Consider the following 22376-nt stretch of genomic DNA (forward strand, 5'->3'; position numbering starts at 1 on the left):
CGTTTATGTGGTTTGCATTTCTACCTTGGCGCAGGACCAAACAAATTGTAATTTTCCAGATCACTCCCATCGAATGTGCATCTCTAAAGGCTAGTTCGAACCATTTGGTATGCACAAAAAAACCTTTAATTTGTGATTCGATAAATTTAAAATGTCTATTAAAGGCTTAGGCCAGTAGGTCGCGTATAACCACGTGGCTCACTGTTCGTATTACATTTCTCTCCATGCTCTCTCGCAAATGTGCAAAATGACTCTCGATGTGGCCGCGTGGCCAAGAAAGTTTTGATATTTTCGGTTACAAGTTTGACTACATCACATAAAATCCAATAAAGCTACCGCTTGCTTGGCAGCCTTTCTGAGCCGATTTTATTTCTCTCTCATGTTTCGTTATGTTACCAAGAAACTGGAGCAGAAAAAATGGCGCCGCCACAGAAATCGATTTACCTTCACAAAAATAACATTTACTTCATTTTTATCGCGAGAACTTATATGTTTTTATGCACTAATCGCATCTTAATTAAATTATCTAGACATTGTCAGAATAGATTTTTGTTTGATGGTTTTGAAGGCGAGATATTCAAGGAACAAGTTGAAAGTCGACATTTTCAGCTATGCAATTCTTCCTTCAGAAAAAAGACTTTCCTGACCGCTAATGTCAATGAATCATTCTGAAAATTTCACAGAATAATCTAAACTAATTTTCTAAGAGATTGTGAGTTGGGTTTTTTGATATTCGTCACCGTTTCTGAGAAAATCAGATTTGAAGCGTGAAAATAGCCCTCTAAAACGCCCTAAAACGCACTGGCCTCAGCCCTTAATGGTTGCTACTTCACAGTACTTTTTTAAAACTTCATTTTAAAATTACATTGCTCCTGTTCGAACCATATTTTGAACCTTCCTCACTGTCGCCCGCACTTTGAAACACGACACCAACGCGTTTCTTCCCGTTACTTGATTATTCCACCGCTTTGTTGAAGTCATTGCTTAGAATTTGCACAGTATTTTCCGATTGGTCTAAATTTCGGGCAATTCGAAGGATTCCTTAGCCTGGGGACAATATCGATCTTGTTGGTTGCATACCACTTAAGAATCACCTTGGAATAGTGGCAGCTAGTCAAATCGTACTAAAAGATCGTACGTTAATGTTTTCGGATGAACAAGCTTGAATCTCTCCTGTTTATCTAGTGTTTCGTCAGTAAAATGTGATTTTTAAAAGGTATTATACCTATTATCCTATAATAGGATATGATTAAAAAAACATTTTTTAGATAATTGATAAAATCTTTATTGGAATCGATAGAACGATCAATATAATTTAATGGCTGAAAATGATTTCATGCAAATGTTGGCTGAGGCTTCGTTTTAGCTGGCCCATGCGCAAGGCCAATTATGGCACACTCTCTCCAACATATCGACTTTTATTACACGAATAAATACTACAATATTGGATTCCAGTGCGTAAATCGTTGCTGGTTTATTCTTGTAGACATAAGCCTTAACATGGTCCCAAAACAAATAGTTTAAAGGCGTTAAATCACACGATCTAGGCGGCCAATTGACGAGCCGTGGCAACAAAAGCTAACTTTTTTCTTAGTACTAGAAATTAGCATTAGCAGGACTACGATGTGACTTTTTTTTTACAATAAATAAATAAATATATTCTGTGAATATAGAACGCGTGCAAGGCCCTTGAACGACCGTGTTTTGGGCGGAATACACGGGGATGTGCCGGAGAGATTCGAACTCTTGTTTGCCGGTAAGTTTCCGGAGAGGGCCATGTTGATTGGCAGGTTGGCGGTTCAATGCTTAGGGCGCTTGTCTTACAAGCCAGTTGTCGTATGTTCGAGCCCCAACCTAGAAGGATTCTTAGTGTTAGTAGGATTGTAGTATCAGCCGCGCAATGATTTTGAACGCTAAGATTCGGCTGCGAAGTCTGTTGAAACAGAAAGGTCGAATTCCACAAAAGGAAGGTAATGCCAAGACTTCAACTGCTTAAAAATTATCATTCGGACCACATTGTGCTTGTTGATTTTACAATACAATAAACAAAAATGGTTCAATGTAAAATGGCGTTATGCCAAACGACTATTACAGTATCAAACATTATGTAAATTTGAACCAATTAAAGTACATTTGTGGAAATTGTTGATTCATTACTTTGTTAAAAAAAACTGCTGCTGAATCTCATAGAATTCTTGTTGAAGCTTACGGCAAACATGCTCTATCGGTCGCGACATGTCAATTTTGGTTTGAACAATTAAAAGTGCGGATTTAATGTGAAACACAAAAAACACCCAGTTGTTGAACAAAGGCAATACAAAATCTAAAATACAAATGGCGGAGAGGTTGAACGTTAATCGTCAAGCCATTTCTGATCGTCTACATATGACATGAGAAAGATTCAAAAGGTGGGAAAATGGGTTCCTCATGAGCAGAATGATAGGCAGTAGGAAACGGGAAAAACGGTGATATTTAATTTTCTAGATTAATACAAAGGATATTCTGAACCGGATCGTGACGAAAGATGCGGAAATGGATTTATTTTGAAAATCCCAAGCTTAGAAATACATGGCTGTTTCTGTGGAATCGTAAAATATGTCTTAAACTGCGAGGTTCCCCTAAGCCAGGGGAAATTGTAAATACTGATCGATACCAACAGAAAACGATGAAAATTAATTAAGTATTGTTCGGACAATGACCAAAATGCTCTACCAGACATGAGAAAATTATCTTGCAGTACGATAGGGCCGAGGGCATACAACGAAAGCTGTTTAAAAAAATATTTTTGAGCTCAGATGGAAATTTATACCCCACACCCCATACTCCGGATTTGGCTCCTGCTGATTATTTTCTTTACACTTCAATAGTTTTTGTTATATCATATATTTTACCCCGGCTTTAACGATTTTGGTCGTTCGCCGGGTGCCACTTCAATAGTTATAGATTGACTGACTCGTTTATGAAATGAGCGTTCGATGTGCCATACGTGAGTTTTTGGAAAGATGGGAAAAATGCATGGTTTTCGAGGGCAGCTACTTTGAAAAACGTATTTTGATCCTATTACTTACAAAGAACATGTATTTCCATTCAAAATTCACGAATTTTTGATAGGCACCACCTGGTATTTCCAGATAGAACTTTCTATGACATATGAAAATACTGCTACAACTTGGACCAAGCAAAGTCAAAGTCTTGGCATCACATTCCTTTTGTGGAATTTGGCCTTTCTATTTCAACAGACTTCGCAGCCGATTCTTAATGTACAGAATCATTGCATGGCTAGTACTGTGGATCCTACTGACACTGAGAATCCTTCCAGGTCGGGGCTCGAACATACGACAAAACAAGAATCAGTATCGAATCGACTTGCACTCTGTTCGATTTTATAATGCCGTAGAGAAGGTTACTGTGCACATCAGCAATTGGATTTTATGCGGGTTTATTTCATCTCGCCTCGCTCAAGATACAACGTTTAAAAAAGTCCCCTTCACAAAACAAGAATCAGTTTGCACATTGTGCAATTCGGTAATACCGTCCGTTGAGGAAGTAGCTATGCACATCAATAACGGAAACGTTTGAGGATTTGTTTTGTACGCCGTTCGCTCCAGACGAAAAACATTTTCATCGAAATTTTGCTGCTTCATCGTAACTAAAAGGTCTTTTTCAGGACATCCAAAATTCTCAAATAAATATTTCCGAAAAAAATTCTCATAGACATATAAGTGTCTACTGTCTATGGAACACGACAAAATGAGCAACCCCATAGGACTGTCCCTTGCAGTTTTCATGTTTTATTTTCAAGTTTTTATCAGTCTCTAACGAGAAATCCATTCCGTCAGAGAACACTGCACACATCGCATCACTATAAAATCGCCCAGAAAATAAATGATTATTTAATTTTTTGTTCAAGTGTTGATAATTTGGTTCTATTTGATCATGAAAACGAGTTTCTAAAGAAACATTGAAAAAAATATTCTTTTGAAATTTATTTATTTATTTTTTTTTTTGTTTCAATTATAGAGGCTTTAACATCTTAGGTCATTCGCCTCTTCGGACCAGAAAATCTTTCTGACCCTATGTGCGGGGTTGGGAATCGAACCCAAGTGGGCTGCGTGAAAGGCATCGACTATCCCATCACGCTATACCCGTCCCCCCTTTGAAATTTATTGTAATATGAAATTTTTCGACACTTTTTCAACAGAATCATACTACTCTTTAACAAATAAACATATATGAATGAAACTTTCACAGATAGTATAATAAACTTAAATTTATTGTATAAAAATTACGATTAAAATGTTTTTTCCATAATTATTTTATAAATATTTAGAAAATAATTGATTTTGTTCAATGTTTTGGACCTTTGATTAATTGGAAAAACATCACAATATAATAAAACATTTCATAATCGAAATCCGTTAAAAATTTGTGGATACGGACTTTCACATGATATTTTTTTCTATGTTTTGCAAAGGCCCCAACCAGGCTTCCCAGCAGTACTGCTTTTCAATGACATCCGCCACGAGATAGCATGAACTGTCTGAGCGCAAAGTCGAAAGCCCAGTCTACAATATGTGTGAAGCATATGCCGAACTGTAATGGCAACAGCGCTCGCATACCTAAATGAATGCTGTCACTGAGACAGTTTGTACTCGCCAGATTGATGAGATTATTCTATCCGGAGAGTAGTCAAACCGAACGGGCTGTTTGTATCCTGTTTCTTTATGTTCGCTCTTTCGCATGAACTGTTACGGCGACAGCCTTTGAAAATCGAAGACATCCTTTGATTTTTAGGGAATTACTGTTACGAAGGGCTGTCGCGAGCCGGCTGTCTCATCAATGTCTCTTGAAGTAATAAACCGGCTGTTTCGGGAGACGAGCTGTGGTTCATAGTGCGCTCGCACTATTTCGATTGCCTCAATGAAACGGTACTAGTACATACGATTGCGTTGTTGGGATTACCTTTGCAGAAAACATTAGGGTTTCATTATAACACATTACCATTGTGAAATATAGAAATTGTTTTAGATTTATAGATACTGTCAGCGAAGGCAATGAATTTTAATAACTAACGAATATTACAAGATAAACACTGAGTTTTGTGTAACGGCTCATATATCTGAATTTCTAAAGTATTGATACTTAGTGCTTCCTTCTTATTCCTAAAGAAACAGATACACTTCCATTCATTAATAATACTCCAAAAATGTCTTATGCACCCTTATTCTGAATAATGACGTTTTGATTTTTCGATCGAATCGTAGCTACTTTTCACAACTATTTAATTATTTAGTGTATTTAACGTTACTCCACCAATTGTCGGCACACTTTGGTACCCGTGCCACACCGATTTCGTTGAAATTATAGAATATGATACTCTCAACGAAAATAAAGTGTTTGGTGCACTTTGAATAGTTTTCGACCATAAAATTGAAAAGACCACTTTTATGTTTATATGTGACCAAGTGCTTTCAGATTTTCGATAAAAGTGTTTAAAAAAAATATAATGCAATCATTAGGTTTCCCAAAAGCATCAAATTTTTTGGTTTACCCCAAACTTTGTTACAAATTTAGAATTCTCAATTGTTCTTTTTCACATAAGAATCAATCAACTAATATTAACATGATCAGTATCTAACGGGGAAACAGATTGGAAAACCGACATGTGAACACAATGATGTAATGAAAACCGCGAAAATGTTACCGCAGAGACGGGACTCGAACCCGTAGCTAACTCCTAACCGGGGAAATTGTTTTACCAATTAAACTACCCTGCATATGAAAACACATGAAGAGAAAGTCCAATTGATTGGACGAAACTAAGCATGCTTCGCTCTACTTAGCCACTACGGTATTCACTTACAGTCCCGTATCGACGGAAACAAATTCAACAGAAACACATACAATGATCACGAGTCTATTTCTACCCATCTGCTCTTGCCGCACGATACTGATTTGAGACTTTTGTTTTTGTCTATTTCGCTATCTACGGGATAACACACGATAGTTTCATCCATCGATTTAATGGATCTCCACTAGTGTGTGGTAGCAGCAGTGACGATTGTGTGATCTCAAACACAATGGTAAAGGTAGACAAACCTTTTATTGTCCTTCAACGATTTTGTTTTAGGCTTTGTTAAGACGTAAAGCCGCCTTGAGCTAGTTTTAACATGATCAGTATCTAACGGGGAAACAGATTGGAAAACCGACATGTGAACACAATGATGTAATGAAAACCGCGAAAATGTTACCGCAGAGACATTTTCGCGGTTGAAGGACAATAAAAGGTTTGTCTACCTTTACCATTGTGTTTGAGATCACACAATCGTCACTGCTGCTACCACACACTAGTGGAGATCCATTAAATCGATGGATGAAACTATCGTGTGTTATCCCGTAGATAGCGAAATAGACAAAAACAAAAGTCTCAAATCAGTATCGTGCGGCAAGAGCAGATGGGTAGAAATAGACTCGTGATCATTGTATGTGTTTCTGTTGAATTTGTTTCCGTCGATACGGGACTGTAAGTGAATACCGTAGTGGCTAAGTAGAGCGAAGCATGCTTAGTTTCGTCCAATCAATTGGACTTTCTCTTCATGTGTTTTCATATGCAGGGTAGTTTAATTGGTAAAACAATTTCCCCGGTTAGGAGTTAGCTACGGGTTCGAGTCCCGTCTCTGCGGTAACATTTTCGCGGTTTTCATTACATCATTGTGTTCACATGTCGGTTTTCCAATCTGTTTCCCCGTTAGATACTGATCATGTTAAAACTAGCTCAAGGCGGCTTTACGTCTTAACAAAGCCTAAAACAAAATCAATCAACTAATAGCTTAAATTTATTTAAATTTAGTTGTTCATTTAACATTCACATAGGTTTTGCCAGCAGTTGAAGGAATGAGAATATGAAAACGTTGAGTTCTTAATTTGTTACTACCTTTGAGAACCGATCTTCAATAAACCTTTTTTGTTTTCATAAATATCACAAAACTATAAAAATAAGTTTATAAGTTTTTTTTATGGAATTCAGTGCCTATTAATATAGCTTCATTGCGGCTTAAATTGACTTTCCCTTTGCTATCATTGCAAGTTTCTATGTACTCCCAGGACCTTGTAATTGAGCTCTTTTTCGTTGAGGTGATAGATCTTTTAGTACCATCTACACAAATACAGGGTCCGCAACCATGAAGTTGAGTGGGGAAGCCCTCAGATAAAAAGTAGTTCAACAGATGGTTGTTTATGTGTTTTTTTCTGATGGTGCACATTAAGAATTTTTGTTTCTTGAATGGATCGAGAAGAAAAGTTCAGAAGATATTTTCAAATCGCAAATCATTTAATTAAAATCTTTGAATTATGAGGTATTTCAGATGAGACTGATGTAGTCACTCTGAAACCCGAATTTTGAATGGCCTCGAAAGACATGTGTTATGTACCATTCGACTCACTTCATTGAACTTTTAACGTAATAATGAGCCCAGGGGAACGATTGATATGTGTGCCTCAACTAACTACTAACTTAATTACTATTGTTTTACTCTGTGGGTTCCGTCAAGGACCTCCTAAGACTGTGGGTCCGGCGGCACGTGCCCCCACTATCCCTTTGTAAAAGCGGCCCTGGTAGTAGTATGCTTGTATGTGTGTGTATGGGCACATTGACCGACTTACCCAAACTCTGGGTTTTGTGGCTCCATTTAGTTTCATCCATATCTAACTTCTTGTTTCGAAATTAAGGGATGATCGGTACCAAAACTGGGAATTTAAAAATTTAATTTTCGAATTTTAAATAAATGACAGACAAATTCGTGTCATATACTGCTCTTAAATTCTGTTTCTCCTAGGATAACTAAAACAATGAGTTTCAAACTTCATTGTGGTCGTTCACCGGGGATTTACACCTACATTTTTCAGAACATAATTTCTTTTCAGAAAGAAAACTGTTAAATATGTGCAATGAACTCGGCTCTCAGAATGTTTCACTATTTAGTTACAATATTTATAGTTCCAAACGTTTGATGTTTTTTTAAATGCGGACACAAGCTACTTAGCCTATTATACTTTAGAAATTTTTCGACATTATTAGACTTGTGACTGTGGAAGTCGGATCCGAATTAAATTCAATAGTTAGCTTTGGTATTCACGAATAACTTTCCTTTTCCGATCCCATGTTCGCCCTGGAAGTTCCGGAAATGAGAGCGGCGTGAGAGCCGACTCAAACAGAAAACCAAAAATGTGTACGAGAATTGTAGCAAGCGCATATAAACTGGATGTGCTGTTTGAAATTTCAATGCACCGCATCTTCTTCTGCGTGCGGCTCGTAATTGCAACATCTACATTTCGAAAATTGGATTGAGCGTAAAAGCACATAGAGGTTATAATACTCAAGAAAGACATTATTACATAACTTGGGGAATTAAAACTTTTTTTTCTAAATAAAACGAAATAAACATTCGAATCTGTTACGGGCAACCATGCTGCATTCCACGCTTGGAAACATGTTTTTTGGAAGAACCGGAATTTTTCATTCAGATTTTGCATTCAAAGTTTTGTTGTACGGTACCTGAAAATAAGATGTTTCTAAATGATTTTTGCCTTGCAAATTCCGACTCCAAATTTTGCACTCAAGGTTTTTATTCGATTGGTGGTTCAATGTACATATAACGAACTTAACGACCCAGGTTTTGTATGTTTCAGTCCTGACTTGAAAGGACCCGTAGTATTGCAGCACTGGCCATGCAATAGTCCCGTAGACTTATAAGTCGACTGTAAAGTCGAAGGCTATTCAGAATCACGCTAACGAGTATCGAACACGGAATCTTTGATTTGAATATATCTTTCGCCACGAACATTTATTTACCGTTTACATATAAATCTAAAATCTGATTCAATTGGCTTATACACTCTTGTATAAGGAACGATCGCGCCTTTACTATCCTGAAGGAAGTGATAAAGAGGATAAAAATAATGCTTCACGCACATCAGTACGCGCATCCACTATGAATGTTACAGCCCACATACCGAACGTAAACTGCCTGAAACGAGCATGCCGAACTGTCTCAGCTGTTGAAATACATTGCTCTTTAATTATGAATAAAATTTCTTGAAAACTAACTTTTCTTTCTATGCAATTTCATTGATCAATCGATCGATTCATAGAAGATCGACCAAAATATAAAAATTAACTTTCATTAAAACCAAAGTACGTTCTTCAATCCTTTTCGTATTAGTAGTTTCGTATATTATTAATTATCAATTATATTGTTATCAATGCCCTAACAACGGTGATTGCTATGCGCAATGATCAACCGCTGCGCAAAGCAATCACCAAAGGTAAAACTAAAAACCCACATGCTTGCCTCGAATCGTCATATCAAACCTAGAGAAATATATACTGTTGCAGACCTGGTCAAGGGAGAGTAATATTTTGCTCTCGACAGAAACAACGCAGTGACTGATACCCGAAGTTTACTGTCGCAATAACGAGAACTTCATGCTTCTTCGGCTGTCGTGGACCACGACAAAATGTCTTGAGATGGAATGAACTGTCGAACGAATTGAATGACGGCAACGTTGGCTGTGCTGAACTATTTGTCTAAGGGCTGTCGTGATGAAACCTATCACAAGGCTGTCATGGAAAGAGTAGCATGACAGCCTCAATAGTAATGTCGCGCGGCGGTACATTTGGGAAGCCTGGCCCCAACCATCGAAAAAAAACCAATCGTTTGCCAAAAATGGTTTGATATAATTATGGAAAAATATTACTTTTCGTTATTTTCATACAATAAGTTCAAGTTTATTGTATTATATGTAATCTGTGAAAGATTAATTCAAATATGTTGATTTATTAAGGGGGGAGTAAGGGATAATTAGAATCAAAAAACACTTTTTGTAATTTTTTACGGAGAAACAGCTTAAGCAAATTTTTTATATTATAAAGCATCATTTAAAAAATATTTAGTTAAATTTCCGTATACTAATATTGGAAAATAAGGAGAATCACGTTGCGCGGTGAACACGATAACTCGGCGTAGAATTCTCTGAAATCAAAAATGTTCCTCCTCCGTCGTTCTCAAGTTATTATTTTCATTTTTTTAGCAGTTCGTGGCATATTTAAGCAAATTTTGCGATCTTACGCTAGATTTCCCGCCAATTTTGAGGTGAAAAACTATCATAATATGAAAATGAAAAAAATTTAAAAAAACGTAAGGGAAAGGTTTTTTATGCCAAGAAAGTATGCTTCAAGTTTGAAAAGAATCGGCTCAGTAGATTTTGCAAGATCGTGTTCACGGACTTCGAAAAATTGGCTTTCAGAAAAATGCGTTTAAAATTTTAATTTCTGCTGTTTCATTCGTCAGTATTTTTCCAGTCCGGTTTTTTTGATAGATACTGATGATACGGAAACTTAGATAAAAACAACTTCAAGGCGGCTATACAATTTTACAAGGCTCAAAATAAATCGTTTTTTGGATTGTATGTTGATTGTAAGCTTTTACTCGACCAACAAAAAAAATTGTTGCATTAGTGTTTGAGACTATAATATAACATCGCGTACCTCACGCCTATGACACACCCTAACCGGACATATTTCACCTGTACTATGTACAGTTTTTGAAAAATTCCTACATTTCCGTTTAGTTAAACGATCGCTCAATCAATCGATGCATTATTTATTTATCATTGTTAAGTATTGAACATTTCAAGAGAGCATACCGTAACAGACAATTTTATGGATTTCAATAAGTTTTTCCAATCAGGAATCTAAAACTATAAAAACATAAAGAGTATAACCACGTTATTTTTACGTTCAACTCAATTTACGTCGAGAATATTTTCAGATAATCTTTTCCCATAAACTAATACACATTTACTTTTCCTCCACTAGGTTTGGGATGAAATCATCTCGCAAGCCACGAAAAATGTCGACATCCTGAAGGATATGGCTGCTGTCAGGCAGCTCGGCAGCATTTTGAAGACAAACGTGCGAGCCTGCAAGGCTCTCGGTCACGCCTACGTATCGCAGCTCGGTCGCATATATCTCGATATGCTGAACGTGTACAAGATCATGTCGGAAAACATTACACAGGCCATTTCCATTAACGGACTTGCCATCAATAACCAGCCGCTGATCAAAGCGATGCATGTTGTCAAGAAGGAAACCCTCTCGCTCATATCCGAGTGGGTATCGAAATCGAATGATTCCCAAATGGTAATGGAAAACTTCATTCCACCGCTTCTGGAGACGGTATTATTTGATTATCAGGTACGTTAGATTGGTATTGGTATCATCGGCCATGAACATAATTAATTTTATGTTATTTTTTTTCTCTGTCTACAGCGCACTAAGGTTCCAAATGCCCGCGAACCTCTGGTGTTGAGTACGATGGCATCGATCGTGAATAAACTGCAGTCGGTCATCACACCTGAGATACCGAAAATATTCGATGCTGTGTTTGACTGTACGCTGGATATGATCAATAAAAACTTCGAAGACTACCCGCAGCACCGAACCAACTTCTACGAACTGCTGCAAGCCGTGAATACGCACTGCTTCAAGGCGTTCCTGAGCATTCCGCCGAATCAGTTCAAGCTTGTTTTTGACTCTATAGTGTGGGCATTCAAACATACAATGCGCAACGTTGCCGACACTGGATTGAATATTCTGATGCAGGTATGTCTGATATCACATGTTTTTTTGCTTGTTACTTGTTGTGTTGGTTTGAGTTGTTGATGATACTTGAACATGATATACCAGCGAAGAAGATGAATAGATTTATTATCTTTATTTGGTCCACAGGATGTGTACGTATGTGCGTCGAAATGTCGGGATACTGAATATGTGAGACCAAGGATGAAGCGATTTGATAGCGAGTCAAGTGTCGGAAATCGTATGCCTTGCATGGTGTTGTTCTGTGATCATGTCGATTGAACTGGTGAGCTTGGAATGAGTGATCATGTATGGATATTGGTGTGCTGAATTTCGATTTCTCGGATGTCCTCGTTTCTACTGTGTGTTGATGAATATTGGTTGATCAAAGGTGTGAGCTTAATGATCTAGATACAGATTTGAATGTTCGTTTTTTTGCGGATACATGTTTTTAACCGAATGATCTATGGTACTTCAACACTTGGGAAGATAAAATAACAATTCTTGTTTATAAAAATGTGATTTGTTTTGCTCTACATCCTTGCACGCGATTACTTCTCACTGCATATCAACCTATCGTTACTTTCTATTATGTGTTGCTTTATTTTCATATACTGGTTTTACTTTTGCTTCTTCCCGAAGATTTTCTCTTATTTTTAATAATGCTTACTCGACTTCTTAGAAAGTTAGACAATTCATCAACTCAAATTTTTCGGTTTTTGGTGTTTGGGAAAGCATTGTTCTATGTTTTACTAATGTAAAATGTGTCTTATGTTTATGTCTTATGTCTTGTGTTTTGAGTAGTGTTGAGTAAATATCGTGAAGACATCAAACAACTCAGATCAACCGTTCTAGCACAATTAAAAGAAAGTCAAATCATATTACTAGCAGCATCGGTGATTGATATATTAAGGAATGAACCATTGTTCGAACCTTGTGTCGGGTTTCCTTTAATAACTTTTTCTACAAATAAATATCGGATTGTTTTGCATTCTTCAAAGATATTCTCCTTATTGAATTACCTACGAAAATAACACATGCACTGATTTCTAGAGTTTTTTTTTTTTGTAAAATGTCAGTTCCCACATACTAAATCCAATACTATATTTAAACCCTGTGCGCGAAACCTTTTTATACAACCTTGTCCCACCTAATGTTCACCACACTCAGCCGAAAGGTTGAAGTTGTGGAAACTGGGTTATGAGATTCGTGTAAATGTCGAAACTCAACTAATCCGAAATCATTTCACCCAATCTTGCACATTCCTTCCTAAACTTTCCTAAGCCCCCTAAAGGACACATTTCACACATTTCAGTTCCGTGACGGTTCAGTGAAAGTGCCTACAGTGTGCCGTCAGCGTTCTTTTTTTGTCGGAACCCTTCCGTTTTATTTCCGACTTCAGTGAAAATAAAAAAATATCGGTGACGACGAATTTGTGTTTGCCGGACGGACGCTACACAGACGGCGAGCTGCACTGAAACGGTACGGTGCCGGATAGGTGTGAATGCGCCCATGAAAAACAAATGAAATAATATCAGTATCCGTGCACGGTGTCGTGCCGGCACTGAACCGGACCGGATATATGTGAATAGTCCTTAATTCAGCACAATTCCTGCTAACCTTTTCTAATTTCGCTAAATGTCTATTGAAACGATTCAATCCGGCTCAGTGCCGGCACAGTTCCGTGCTGAATCCTATCGAATTCATGTTGAAGTTCGGGGAATATGCTCTATCGATCGCGACTTGCGAACATTTTTTTGAACGATTCAAAAGTTGGGATCTCAGCGTTAAAGACAAAGAACGTATTGGTGAGATCGAATTGAAAAAATGTTGAACGTAGACAGTATCTACACTCAAAAGCAAATGGCGGAGAGGTTAAACGTTAGTCGTCAAACCATTTCTGATCCCTTCCATGACATAAGAAAGACCCAGAAGGTAGGAAAATGGGTTCCTCATGAGCTGAATGATAGACAGCGAAAAACGATGAGTGAATTTTTGCTTTCTAGGCTGAAACAAATGATTTTTTAAACCGGATTGTGACGAAAGATGAAATAGGGATTTATTTTGAGAATCTAGGCGCAGAAAATCGTGACTTGACCTCAACCAACCATCGACATCAACTGCAAAATCAAATCGCTTCGGAAAGTAGAAGATTCTGTACAATTGTTGGAATCAAAAGACGTCTTGTCTTACGAACTGTACAAAAGTAAATGATGAATTTATTTTTCTGTTTCGATTGTAGAGGTTTTAACCTTAAAATTATTTGCCCTTTCGGGTCAGAAAAAATTATATGTGGGATTGGGAATCGAACCCAAGTGGGATGCGTAAAAAGGCATCGACTCACCCATCACGCTATATCCGTCTCCCAATGATGCAATTGAATTAAGCATTGCTCAAAAAACGGCCCCAATGCTCCATAAGCTATGAGAAAGCTTAACGCATCGGAAATTAACAAAGCGTGGTATGTTATACGTTGCACAGGCAGTGTATCGAGTGTAATCAGGAGAAACCTATTTTCATCGCATGGTATCTGCTGAGGATTGGTCCATGGCAGCCGACGAAGGGCAAAATAAATAAGTATTCGTTGCAACGATTCTATCGAAGCAATACTCGAGACTAGCAAATTTGTGAGCAATATATGGACTTCAGGGAGTGGATGTCAGATCTTGTTATAAACCCCAAACATCGCGATTCGTTCAAGGCAAATATTGCTCGGTAACGGTAATCGCTCCCTTTTGTTGACTAGTCAAATGTCAGTTTCTAAAGAAGTGTTTCCAAACTTATGTTCCCAGTGTACAAGAAAGAGGACTTAAAAGATGGAAACTGGTACCGTGACATTACACCTCTTAGTGCAGTTCTCAAATTGTTTGAAAAGGTTGTATTGACTTCGATTTTATACCACTGTCAGCAAAATATCGGCGATACTCAACATGGCCTTATTCCTAAGCATTTCACTGACATCAACCTATTACCAAAATATATGTTTTTAACAAGTACATCACTCACCACCTTGAAGTAGTGGCAGCTGACCAAATTAAGCCATAAGATGACTTCGCATATATGCACACTTTTTCAGGCATTCTTCGATGTAAATCCCAAGTCAGCGTCGAAGATGTGACGATTGGTTCCTTTTTCAGGCCACAATCGCAATAGACAACAAATTAGCAAATTATAACCTTCTCCGGGAACTTGTTTACAAACACTAACTAGAATCTTTGTCTTTTAATTTTTTACGTCTAGGCACAATAGAAAGCAAACGATGACCGGAAGGCTGCATTTTTTTCGTCGTCGATCAAAGTGCAACAGTTGTGTCAAAATACGGGTGTACGTTATTTGGCCGAATTTTATTTGGCATAAATTTGTTTAGCATAAATTTGACTGGCATAACTTTTGATTGGCATAAATTTGTTTGGCATAATGTCTTTTGACATAAAATAAAAAGACATACTGTTTCATTTGGCATAACTGTTGTTTGGCATAAATTTCATCTGGCATAATCTCAATTGTGCATATTCTCTTTAGATATTCTATTTATTCTGGGAGTATTTCCGATTAGTGCTCGATTCTTACTCTCGATTTTAAAGTGAATATCTTTGTTATGTGTCTATCAATGTGGCGCAGCCACATAAACGAAGTCAGGGAGGCTCGGAAGCGGCGGCCGCCGCACACAAACCTGTAATCCACTCGTTTGCCAGATCTATTCAAAGCTAGGAGCTATCCCTTGGCCTCGCATTAAAAAACCGCAAGGCGGCGAAGCCGCCTTTGGTATTTATTGTCTAGTTTTATACCACAACGAGGACAAGGCAACCTCGGCGGCGCCAAGCCGCCGAGGTAACGCAGTCCGAGTCGTCCAATCACTAATCGGAAAACCTATAATCCAAGTGTTTCAGGCCGTTATGTATTTCAACCTTTTAAATTACTCCCAGAATAAAACGAATCAAAAGAAAATATGGACAATTGAAATTATGTCAAATGAAAATTATGCTAAACAACAATTATGCCAAATGAAACAGTATATATTTTTTATTTTATGCCAAACGACATTATGCCAAATAGATTTATGCCAAACAAAAGTTATGCCAAACAAATTTATGCCAAACAAAGTTATGCCAAACAAAATTCGGCCAAATAACGTACACCCCAAAATACGGTTATATAAGAGCCTTGTGTGCGTAGGATCGAATGAAAGGGGTTGTCTAGCGCATCTCACCACTGCTACGCAGCTCAGGTTCTAGTTTTTCGTGTAGGTCCACTGATAATTTTAACACTCAGGGTGTTCTAGTAGTTTTTGTGCACTCGACAAACTGTTGTGATATCTTCAGCACTTTAGTTATCTTGTTATGTTGTTATCAATATGTACTCCATTCGCTTTATAACATTCCAAATCATCTTTGCCGTAGGGCAAGATGCTAAATCAACCCAGAATAGCGAGGGAGCATAGGAATGGTAATAATCGCCTCTTTACCTTTTCAGTAGTGATGCAGCTTTGGCTTGTTCGATCAAAGCTGCATATTGCCAATATTTTTGAGAAGCGTGGCCTTTTTCTTCGTCCTGAAATGCTCCTCTACGCCGCACAGTGATGCCTCTCCATAAAAAAGTTGGCAAAAACCAAAAATACGTCGATAAACGTCAGCTGGATGATTTTTTATTAATAATTTGAAGTTTCTGAATATATTTCCATCTTGATAATGTATGAAAAATATTCGATCCACCTAAAAGTGACATGATGCACCGTTCGCTATGGACCGGAAAATGACTTTTTTGAATAAATTAACTTGTGTATTTTTATTTATTTCGTGATTGATTAGGAGCTTTAACTAATGTTTCAAATAATGATTAAACCTGTGGGGAAAATGTATACACAGAGAAAAAAAAACTTTTCCTTATATCTTGAAAACATCAATTTTCTCCAGAAGTGCATATCTTAATATTTTTATTTTCTGATATTTTGTAAGAATGAATGATTGAATTTTTATTATGTTAAGGTATCTTATTAAACTATGTAAAATGAAAAATGACGAAAAAAAATTACGCTGAGCAAACATGCGTAAAGTGGTTTTCGTGGTTCGAATTTGGGAATTTTTATATGGACTAAAAGAAAGTTCCGGAGAACAAAAAAAGTGCATGTGGTGGGATCGACTGGGCGCTATGCAAGACTTCATGCTTCGAAAGTTGTAAAAGCTTATTTTTATAATCGCTGCAATGAAAAGTTCTGCCCAAGCCGCCATTTTTTACCTGGCATTGTTCCATACGGTTGCCATTTGCTCCAATCCATGGCGCATAACTTGTCAGGTCAGCTTCAAAAACTACGACACCACCAAAAATTAGATCGATTAATTTGTCGAATCTGAGGAAAAGGAATTTTTCAAACGTGGTATCCGAGTCTTAGTGGTGGTATATAACGATGGACTATACTTTGCAATGATACTCTTACTAAAAATCATGAAACTTCAATAGTTTATTCCAACGCCTGATATATTATAAATAGATTTATATAACGACATTTATATAGGTGTTTTATGTTATGTATGTTATGAGTATTCTGATTTTTTTTTTTATCATAAAACCGTTTATTTAAATTTTACTGACACCGACTTCAGTTACAAAAGTCTGGCCCTCGTTTCTGTGATTTTTATTGTCGACCCCGAAAACTATTGAAAACAACCTATAAGGTCGCATAGTGTTTTATGAAAATTAGTGAAAAATGCTATAAAATCAAATACTATTGAACAGTGGCAGCCCTTTCCTACCTATATAGAACTCTAATCGCAAAACATCGTCATTGCGCCATATATTTTGTATGGGAGGATGAAAACAAAGTTTACAATAGTCAATCTTTGAGAGAATATGGAGAGATTATTTCTTATTCAAAAATTTTTATACTTTAAACTGTAATCCTTCACTCATCTGAGAATTCAAAAAAAATAATACAGTGCAGGAAAAAAATAAATTTATTTTTTGGATTCCTGCCACCTTGGCATCACTGTGCGCCATTTCGTTGCATGGCAGTACAAAAAGTCACTCCGGAAAGCTGCTTAAAGTCTGCCAACACATAAGTTTCATTGTCGATTATAACGCAGAAAAACTTTGTAAAATATTCGCGATACAACTTGCGAACTCTGGTGTTAGCCCTTTATCATTACGGATCAGTACAATTTTCATCTCGAACAACTTCATACCTTGGAAGTATGCACGAAAGTTGGAGACATTTTTATATTTCTCGTCGCAGTACGTACGTAGATCTGGCCTCTTCTGCCATATTTGGTTCACATTTGCGTCCTGCTCCCAGCCTTCCAGGCTGTTGTCAATCGTGTATCTTGAAGATTCAAGAACGTTATTGACAGTGCTTGCAGGCAGAGATGGCATTTCACTAGAGTGATACATCAGGGCGTAGGTTTCAATTATACACTGCGGATACATTTGCTACGCTCCACACAAAGAGGAAAGCGCACTTCTTCTCAGTGTCCAGACAGACAGACTTTGAGTGCGTGCTTGTGTTGAAAGAAGCTGGTGCGAGAGAATAACATTCTCTTCGCACGAATCGCTCTCAATTGCTCTCGCCTAAATACACCCAAGTGATCACTGGCGCATGATGGTGAGCGAACACTTCTGTGAACTTCATTTAATAGAGAGTAGATCTGGCCTTGCTATGAAAAATTTGCAATGAAAATCGAAAATTTAATGATAAATTTTTTTATTTAGCTGATTTTGCGTGCCCCACGCTTCTTCTACGCAAACCATTCACCAGAGTGCTCACCGGCGTGTACACCTCTGTGAAAATATCTGCATCCATCTCAGAGAATTTATCAGCTCTGCTCTAGCACTTTGGTGCGATTCAGTGAAGAAGGTAAAAGGAGATAAACAAACGCACTCATGATGCGTGCACACTTTATACAACAGTGGTGTATATATGTGAAAGAGAAGAGCTCTCGTTGAAGTTGACAGTGCGAGGGGAGATGTTTTGCTTGCTCTTCGTCACACCGAGGAGATGGACATCTCTGCTTACAGGGAATTTCGCATGTTTTTTTACCTCTAGATCCGGATTTTCATAGTGACCGCACACAAACGCTGTTCGCATTTGCTTTTCTTTTGACGTCATCTTCGAACTTAAAGCTTGTAGTATTACCAAAAATTGATTTTGATTTTTTGTTTTTTTTTTAAAATATTTCCAGAGATATACGTATCAAGGGGTGTCCAGATTTTGTTGCGAACAATTGTGTTTTTTCTTTTGATATGATGTGTTTTACTATTGAATCGACAGTTAAACACTTCTTTTTCTAGTGAAAATGAATATAGCACACTTAAACAAGAATTCTTGTTCGATTTATTTGAAAAATCACGTAAAATGTTTTCAAATGTTAATTTGAATATTTTACGTAACGAAAATGAATGTCAGGCGAACATCCCCTAATATGAATAGAATTTCTACATAAAGTTTACGTAAATTGACCAAACGTTAAACAATCTACGAGAATTTCCCGTGCGAAAAATTGTACTCTTTTCATGGTAAGATCCCATTGATTTAATTGGAAATCTGAGGAAATCTTCTTGTGACTTCAACCAATATTTAGAATAACAATTATCTGGTACCAAAAATGTGATATGAACTGATTGGTAAATGTGATATTAACTGAAAGGTAAACGTGATATGAACACTACATGACATTTTATCCTTGCACCACGTAACTTTTACTGGATTACGCAATAAATAGCGTCTAAATGCTGGTCCATTAAAAACCACGTGAAAAATTATGTAGAAGATATTTACATAACTATGATATGATTATTTTTTTGAGTGTATGTGAGAAACAGAAGTTTGGTCAATCGTGAAATTTTTATGGAAAACAATGTGACAGTCATATGAAATTCATACAGAATTTGTTGGTAACGATATATCTTATCGTTTTTATGTGGATTTCGAATAAACGTAGCGTGATTTACACTAAGAACCAATCACATTCATAGTTTTTACACTCATTTCAAGAGTTAAGTTTTTACACTCATTTCATGACCTGAATGAAATTTTCATGAATTTCAAGTGTTTTACATGCAATGATAGTTTAAATGCTCTGTAAATAATGCTAACTTGCAAAATTTTTTCAGTGTAGAGCCATACTAGCGACGCACGAATGGTGTATCAATTTACTTCATTCCTATCGATGAATATTTTTGTTAAAGATAAAATAAGTCTTTTGAAATTGAGGATATACAAAACAAAAATCATTATGTTCTAATAAACGTTTTACACATCCGAAAAAAACATGAGCAAAAGAGTCGGTCAATATTCATCTCTACAGTTATAAAAAAACGTGATTAAAACCGTCTGTGTGTATGCGATCAACATAAAACACTTTAAAATTAGCTAGTTTTGTACTAAACAGAATTGCAATTTTTATTGTTCTTTTCTTCGGTTTATAGATGCTTCAGAATCTGGAGCAGCATCCGCAGGCAGCCCAGAGCTTCTACCAGACGTACTTTACCGACATTCTGATGCAAATCTTCTCGGTGGTGACGGACACTTCACATACCGCCAGTTTGCAGAACCATGCCACTATTCTAGCGTATATGTTCTCTCTCGTGGAAGCCGGCCGGATCACCGTCAGTCTAGGGCCATCGCCAGACAACGTGCTGAACATTCAGGAGTACGTAGCGACGCTGTTGAAATCCGCATTCAGTCATTTAACGGACAACCAGATCAAAATTTTCGTCACCGGCCTGTTCAATCTGGATCAGGACGTGCACGCATTTAAGGAGCATTTAAGAGATTTTCTGATCCAAATTAAGGTAAGATGTTCGAATTGGAATCAAGGTAGAATGGATTTTTTGACTATTGCTCACCTTTTCTAGGAGGTAACTGGCGATGACGATTCCGATCTTTATTTGGAGGAACGCGAGACCGAGCTGAAGAAGGCACAGGAAGAGAAGAGGAGAATTCTGATGACGGTGCCTGGTATGATAAACCCGCACGAACTACCGGAGGAGATGCAGGATGAGTAAGGTAAATGAAAAAAAAATGTTAAGTGGCGATCAATAGAGCGGTAGAATGGTAAAGAAAAAATAAGTAGCAACAAAGTATGAAGCGGTAGTTTTTTGTGAATTAAGCATTCTTCTTAAAAAAAAAAGAATTTATTTTTTTCTTTTTTACAACAATAAAACATGGAATAAGTTCAAAATATACACCTAATAGTTCAGTTTTGTAGCAGTGCAGACAGTTCAAAAATGGTAAAAATACCGACACATTCACCTTCTGAACACTTATCACAAACAACAGCATATATGCAACTGGAAGCGAAACTGAACTAAACCGTAGCATAACTTACAACAAAAAAAAACACCGCCAGCGAATCCCAGTTATAAGAAAAAGGTATCATTTAAATCTGAAGGCTAAACAATGCCTCCAGTATGTCTGATTGTCGGTTTGCGTTGATGATTGCTTCTCAGTAGTTGCTGCTACATTTTTGATAGGAATGAGTTAGTGTGTGGTTATTTTTATAAATAAACAAAAAGCAAGCGGAATATTGTCCTTTTTTATTACATTTTACTACTAACTTTTAAGATGCAAACTACTAAAATAATATCTATTTTCGGATTGACGCGTGTTGGTTAGAATGTATGAAATCTGTTGATTATTATTGTTCCCATTTTTCAAACTTTTCCGTTTTTTTCCTTATATTTAGAGCGTGATTAAGTTAGTCTAACGACAGCAAACTGACAGAGTAGAAGAGATTTGGTTAGTCGAGCGTGAGCGAACACAGGATTAGTTACTATACATACTTCTGCATTACAGTTTGATTCGGATAAAGGATTGATGAACGGATAGTTTAGAACAGTAAGGAGAAGAGAGAGAGATAGCGAGAGCAAGCAGAGTAGAGGTACGAGGTTGGATGTATTTTACTGGACGAGAATCGTGGTAAGGGTTTTATGCTGCAGTAGTGTTTAAAGTTTATCAATAGAACACGTATAAAACAACACGAGTATCGATAGGAAGAAACATAAAGAAGAAAAAAATTAAGCACTAATAATTTATAAGAGGTAAGAATTGAATACTAGTAGCGATTACATCGTATAAGAGTGTTATAGGAGATGTTGAGTAACAGACAAACACAAATCTGAATACAATACAGAAAATAGGGTTCTTCTTAAAAACTAGTAAAAAAACAAAAAGATAACGAAATGAAGTAACAAAAATGTATGCCTGTTTGAATGTTTGTTTGTGTGCAACCATACTCGGAATACAAGAATCATTTGTGAAAAGGTAAACATTGGATGAAAAGCAAATTACAAAAGTTTGTCAACAAAAAAGTAAATGAGCGGAAATTGAGATTTATTTGCGTAACAACACGTTGTGGTACGTTTTTTGACAAATTATAACACTGCAAGAAGAAATTCGAAAAAGTAAATAAAGCCAGAATCATTTACTATCTCATGTAGATCGTACCTTAATTGTTTAGCTTTCTCAGTGGCAGGTCATAGATGACACAAATCCTTTTATTCACCATTGGTTGCTCCTCCAATTCGTCCCGGGTTGGCGGTTCAATGCATAGGACGCTGGTCTTACAAGCCAGTTGTCCGTATGTTCGAGTCCCGACCTGGAAGGATTCTCTTAGTGTCAGTAGGATCCATAGTACTAGCCATGCAATGATTTTGTACGCTAAGAATCGGCTGCGAAGTCTGTTGAAACAGAAAGGCCAAAAAATTCCAATAGCAGTGAAAAGTTTTGTCGGTTTCGCGAGCAAAA

At 37.1% G+C, this 22376-nt stretch overlaps 1 protein-coding gene across 1 annotated transcript in view; it reads left to right on the forward strand.

Moving 5' to 3' along the window:
* Positions 1-22081, forward strand: part of LOC131427585 (exportin-1) — a 35586-nt gene extending 13505 nt beyond the window's left edge. The window contains exons 6-9 of the mRNA XM_058590921.1: positions 10877-11254; positions 11330-11662; positions 20057-20422; positions 20486-22081. Coding sequence (XP_058446904.1) covers positions 10877-11254; positions 11330-11662; positions 20057-20422; positions 20486-20635 — 1227 coding nt within the window. The 3' untranslated portion in view covers positions 20636-22081. The remainder of the gene's footprint in view (positions 1-10876; positions 11255-11329; positions 11663-20056; positions 20423-20485) is intronic.
* Positions 22082-22376: the final 295 nt, after the last annotated feature.

This window comes from Malaya genurostris, chromosome 2 (genome assembly GCF_030247185.1).
Source record: "Malaya genurostris strain Urasoe2022 chromosome 2, Malgen_1.1, whole genome shotgun sequence".
Classification (NCBI taxonomy): Eukaryota; Metazoa; Arthropoda; class Insecta; order Diptera; family Culicidae; genus Malaya; species Malaya genurostris.